Consider the following 5,683-nt stretch of genomic DNA (forward strand, 5'->3'; position numbering starts at 1 on the left):
GCGAGGTGGGGGTTGGTCTGTTCTCCCACGTGCCTGGTGACAGGACGTGGGGGAATGGGCTTAAGTTGCGCCAGGGGAGTTTTAGGTTGGATCTTAGGAAGAACTTCTTTACCGAAAGGGTTGTTAGTCACTGGAACGGGCTGCCCAGGGAAGTGGTGGAGTCACCATCCCTGGAGGTCTTTAAAAGACGTTTAGATGTAGAGCTTAGAGATATGGTTTAGTGGGGACTGTTAGTGTTAGGTCAGAGGTTGGACTTGATGATCTTGAGGTCTCTTCCAACCTAGAAAATTCTGTGATTCTGTGATTTTCATTTATGAGAGATACCTGCCTTCTTCAAGCAGGGGTGTGGAAAATGTCCTCGTGGTTTACTTTCATGGTCATGCACAGATTTCAGGGACTTTCTCCAATGTCAGAAATAGGTTACAAAGCCATTATAAAAATGAGATAATGAAGCACAGAAAATATAGTACTACTTTTATAGTACTCTGCTAACAGAGCGTCAGTGCACTATTCACTTGCTACCATTAGAAAACGTTTCTATATTCTATTATCCTCATTAGTTTATGATTCACAAAGCACCTGAATGATATCAAAGGAGTCATATATCTTTGCAAGTTAAGGTTACTGACTTTTCCAGGAAATCCTCCACAGATAAACTTTTCTTCCATTGATCCAACACTGATATAGCAATTGTGTTCTGTGTTGATGTAACTGAGACATAAACAGAGAAAAAAATCACACAAAATAATGCTTTTTTATCTGTATATATAGATTGGAATGGCTAAACTATAGTTCCTATGTAGAGCAGAAACAATACTTTTCACTTCCATTAGCAACAGTAAATGAAAACAAACCAGAAAGATGCAACTACTTAAGTTTATAATCATAAATCTTTCCCTCTGCGCTTAGAAATCCCCACCTTTTCCCCTATCTTGAAATTTCAATATCATCTTTCAAGCCTCTCCCAATCGATCAGATTTTAGTTACTTATCTACAAGCAATATTGTTTTTCCTTAACAGCCTGTCCCATAACATGCTATACAGTATTTGATTAATTCAGCAGCTTTACAGATATTTCTACAAACAAAAAAACATCACCCTAATTTATGGTACAATACACAAATAAATATCCACTACCCATCTGTTCCTACTTAGACAACTAATGAATGCTACCTTCAAATGTTATGTGACCTGGAATACTGATACTTCTGGAAGTACATTTTCCTCCTACCAGACTCTGGCATATTATGCCCAAACACAAGATTTTTTTTTTTTTTTTTAATCCACAGAGAATTTATACTGAAACTTATATAACATACCTCTAGTCCATGGCTTCCTATACTTATAATCAGCAAAGAGTCCAGTCAGATGACACTTTTCATGTTGTTGTAAACAGGGGGGAAAGCAAAGTGATAATCTACAAATGGAAAACTTCTGCCTTGCCATGCTCTGCACAAAAAGAAGGCATGTGGTAAGATTATAAAAAACACTTCTGTTCTTCTTTTTTGTGCACTTGCTCTTTAGTCCCACTGTATCCAAGTGTTTATTACTAAAGCATAGTATTTTATATTTAAGTTCTATTTTTTTTTTGGTAAAATTGACATACAGTCCAAACTAAGAGAAGATATTAACATTTACCAGACCTGATATTTAACTTTTAATCTACACTTCTGCACATGCAAAACTTGGCATACGTTTAGCTACACTTACCTAAACTTACCTTATGCAGTTACAGGTGCTTATCATCACACTTGCATTAGCCTCCTGAACAGGCACATGTGCATAAGCTGACTAGCACCACTTTGCAGTGACTCCAACTAATGATGTTGTAAGTGCTCAAGTATTCTAAAGCCTCTCAGTTTTCATGTGCCATTATCAGGTAACAAAAGGCCTATACAAGTCACTTTATCCTCATTAAAAATAACAGGGCAGTAATTAGCTGAATTCTAGAATTAAACAGTCAACATGGCAATTCCAGTGACTTTCCATTCCAGACCACCTTCAATAAACTGCCCAACAGTTCTTGTGCCACAAATGCCCACATGCAGTACTGTATAAATAACACTGAATTCCAGAATAATCAGTGAGTTTAGGAAGCAGAGAAAAACAATTCTTATAAAGGGGGCTGAGTTTATTAAGTATATAGTTCAGGAGTAAGTTTTGTCCAAAATTCTGGGGTATACGGGCATACTGGAAAAGACAAATAGCTATAGAAGCATGTAGAGTGTTGTGAGACTAGAAGCCTCTCTCTACTTCTGAAGTCCACAGCCTGACTTTAGCTGTGTTGCTTCAGTCATGGAGACGTCCACCTACTTCAGCATATGCTGCCAAGCCAGTTACAGTTTGAACAGTCAGACGTTTCAGATGATAAACTAAAGATAGTTCACTGATTTGGATTACTGTCAGAAGAACTGTGTTCTCAGCCACAGTTTCTGAAACCTTCCTGCACAGTTGGAGAGTAAGTGGAAAACAAAACAAAACAAAACAAAAAAGGCCTGGGAAGCAACATGAACAAACTCAAGTCACTTCCATCAAAGGTCAGGATTACCAATCCTTTTTCCTTTTCAATTTAATCCTCTGTGGGATACTTATAATTCCCAGAACTGTTAATTACAACTAATTTTAACAAAAATGCAAAAAATCACTGCAATTATACTATCTTTTCTTTAGAAGGCGATTGTAAAAATTCAGTGAAAACCATATTCATCCAATGTATTCCCTTTTGCTTAAGGCAAAAGGTAGTATTAATTTACGGATCTCCTCCACTAGTTCTGAAAGAAGAAAACAGAACCAGACAATTGGACCTATATGCTACATGCCAGTGGTCATACACCATCTTGAATAATCTGTATTGAAGTTACTGCTAAAACTGCCTTTGTTGTAAAATAAAGTACAGCTAGTGAAGTTCCTGGCACAGATTACACAACAGAGCTGATGATACCCTTCATCTTCATTAAAACGAGCTATAAGGATTGTGGCACAACAGCTCCCGAGGAACTCTGAGGTTATAGAAAAATCAGCTGCTGGAGTTTAAGTAGAAATTACTAAACAAGTAAATGTAAGCAATAAAATGATGGGGATTAGAAAGAAATTGTAAAGACCGGTGCGTAGTTTTACTGAGGATAACTTTTACTTAATAGCCTATAATTTTGTTTTCACTCACTGATGTTTATAAAGTACAACAAATATGTCCTAGGCCTATCTTCACATATGGTCGCCTTTTAACATGCAAACTGTGCATTTTACAGAATATGTTAAATGAATGTTCTGAGTGTAAATGTTAAGCTAAATTAGTTCCCTTTATGAAATCTACTACATAGCTTTTCTTGCCTGTCTTAAATATATAAAAGTGTTTTTAAAAGACAGAATTAATGGATGTATCATTTAATCAATGTATATTTACTCGTATTTCTTAATGTAAAATTCCCTGTAAATTTCTGTTTTACCAAAAGACACTATGTGCATTTTTATAGTTCCATTCAGGTTGCCTATACTGACATTTTAAGATGTAAGAGCATGCTGAACTGCTAAATTATTTTGTAATTACACCTACAAAACTCAGCAGCATGAGGAATCTTGTGCCTGTAATGACTGAAAATCACAGAATATCGAGACTTGGGAGGGAAACACCAGGATCCTTGAGTCCAAACCCTGGCTCCAAACACGACCACCCAAAAAACAGATCTTACACTCTTGAGATCCAGCAGGCCTGGTGCTGTGATCACTGCCCTGGGGAGCATGTCCCAGTGCCTGACCACCCTCTCAGTGAAGAACATTTTCCTGATACCCAGCCAGAGACCCCTTCCAGAAACGTCTTTCTTCAAAAAATTATATAAACTGGGCAGTTGGAAAAAGTTTATCTGGGGTTAAAAAAAAATGTGCAACAAGAATATTTAGAGCAGGACTCCCAGCTCAGCTAAGCATGTGCAGCAATCAGTTTGATACTCCTATCAAATTCCACCATTTCCTAAAACTGGAAGAATTAGGCAACTGCACTGAAAAGTCCATTTAACAATCATGTACCCTCTAGGAGTACGGTAGAAGCTAAGTACAAGAGTGGAACAAGAAGCTGCAGTTTTAAGACAGCACAGCCCTTGTGCAGTCAGATCCTTAATACCTAAAATGTGTGACCACAACCACTAACCCCATCTGGCAGTATTACAGAGCTAGCAGCTATAGAGCAGGTAACTGAACATTTTATCTTCTACCTCTTCATTTGTCCTGCTGTCTGCATTGCCTGATTGCTCAAAATTCAGGCAAGGGAAAACTTGAATCTAATTCTTCTCTTTTCCACAAGATGGTCCTTTATACGTTTTGCTAACATATCTCACTTTTTAGTTACATATACCATAGAAACACCTTAAGATCAAACTGAATGGAACTATTGCAGGAAGGTTTTCACACAAATACTGAAAGACACATGCTACATCCTGAGGAAACACTAAGAACATACAGAGGTACTACAGGGAAGAGTTTCTGCACTCTGTGAAAAGGGATGTGGGCAAGGTATTTCATAATACAGATCTCAGTTTACCCACAAATACTATTCCGGACCAATTTTGGGTTGCATTTCTCCAGCTATGTATAAGAACTACTTGCATATGTACTTGCGCTCTCCCTGAACTGTTGAAGGCATCACATCTTGCTGCCTCATTCTTCTCACACACTAGAAATATCCCCTCCAGGCAAAGTACCACTCTGCTGGAGACATTTTAAAAATGGCACATATATTTTATTTGAAAACGTAAATAAGTAAAAACTCAAATTAGGTAAGACATTGCACCAGTTGATAAGCACTTGGTAAGACCGCATGGATGTAGATAGGAAGGAAAACAGCACTTCATAATGCTTGTATGTCATTGCAGATCAATGTTTTTATAGCCAAAAGATTCATTGTAGATGTCAAAAACATCTACTTTCCATGAAATTTAAATTTAATCTAAAACATTACAAAGAAATACTCTTCCCTACCATCAGTAGGAAATACAGTGTTTTGTAGCATTACCCTAATGCATATTAAAGTAGCTGAAAAACTGGATTAGCTCCCCAAAAGGTAATTAATTTAATTTAATGCATTAAAAGCACAGTGTGCACTTAAAAGAAAGCTCTGAGCAGGAAACTGGATAGGAAACACAACTGTAAGTGCAACAGACAATCAAAAAATTTATTATTTTCAGTTTTGGCAAAACTGTACTTTAACTTTCTATTAAAAAAGTGTAATCACTACACTGTTATTCCAGTAACAGTGAAGTAAAACAACCTCACTGAAACACAATTTCTAAGAAGTTAGTTCTCCACATTTTAATGTATACTAAATCTTTTCTTCAATTACTGCTCTCTTTCTTTCAAAATATTAAGAGAAATAGTAAAACCGTACCTCATATAAATAGTCTGTTGAGTGATACTTTAAAGCTGTGAACATCTTTCTTGTTTTGGAATGCTTTAAACGCTTCAATTGTCTAAAAGAAATATAGAAGATGGGTTAAAAAGTTCTTATACCAAAGTGTTGAAAGAGAATGTTATTTTCTTTCCTTTTTTTTTTTTTCTTTTTTTTTTTTTTCTTTTAAGCTATGCCTCTTGCTGTGCAGTTCACAGAAAACCTTACAACCCTTCAAGTGAATGTCAGCAACACAGATCCTCTCCCCCCTGCCAATAATTATGAGGACTTAAATGATGGATTTTA

General features: G+C 36.6%; 1 protein-coding gene across 1 annotated transcript; it reads right to left on the reverse strand.

Moving 5' to 3' along the window:
* Nucleotides 1-520: 520 nt before the first annotated feature.
* Nucleotides 521-5,454, reverse strand: LOC118158890 (protein shortage in chiasmata 1 ortholog-like). The gene is made up of 3 exons (XM_035313567.1): nucleotides 5,378-5,454; nucleotides 1,320-1,449; nucleotides 521-711 (listed from the first exon to the last, which is right to left on the reverse strand). Exons 1-3 carry the CDS (start codon nucleotides 5,420-5,422, stop codon nucleotides 599-601), a joined length of 288 nt encoding a protein of 95 aa, XP_035169458.1. The 5' UTR covers nucleotides 5,423-5,454; the 3' UTR covers nucleotides 521-598.
* Between the last annotated feature and the right edge of the window lie 229 nt (nucleotides 5,455-5,683).

This window comes from Oxyura jamaicensis, unplaced genomic scaffold, assembly GCF_011077185.1.
Source record: "Oxyura jamaicensis isolate SHBP4307 breed ruddy duck unplaced genomic scaffold, BPBGC_Ojam_1.0 oxyUn_random_OJ60640, whole genome shotgun sequence".
NCBI classification, from domain to species: Eukaryota; Metazoa; Chordata; class Aves; order Anseriformes; family Anatidae; genus Oxyura; species Oxyura jamaicensis.

What these genes read in the sequence shown, in the direction of transcription:
- LOC118158890 (XM_035313567.1), bottom strand. Translation starts at nt 5,422, where the DNA reads ATGTTCACAGCTTTAAAGTATCACTCAACAGACTATTTATATGAG. An exon ending in CAACAGACTATTTATATGAG is followed by an intron (nt 1,450 to 5,377) that starts GTACGGTTTTAC and finishes CTTTTTGTGCAG; the next exon opens with AGCATGGCAAGGCAGAAGTT. An exon ending in TAGGAAGCCATGGACTAGAG is followed by an intron (nt 712 to 1,319) that starts GTATGTTATATA and finishes TTTATGTCTCAG; the next exon opens with TTACATCAACACAGAACACA.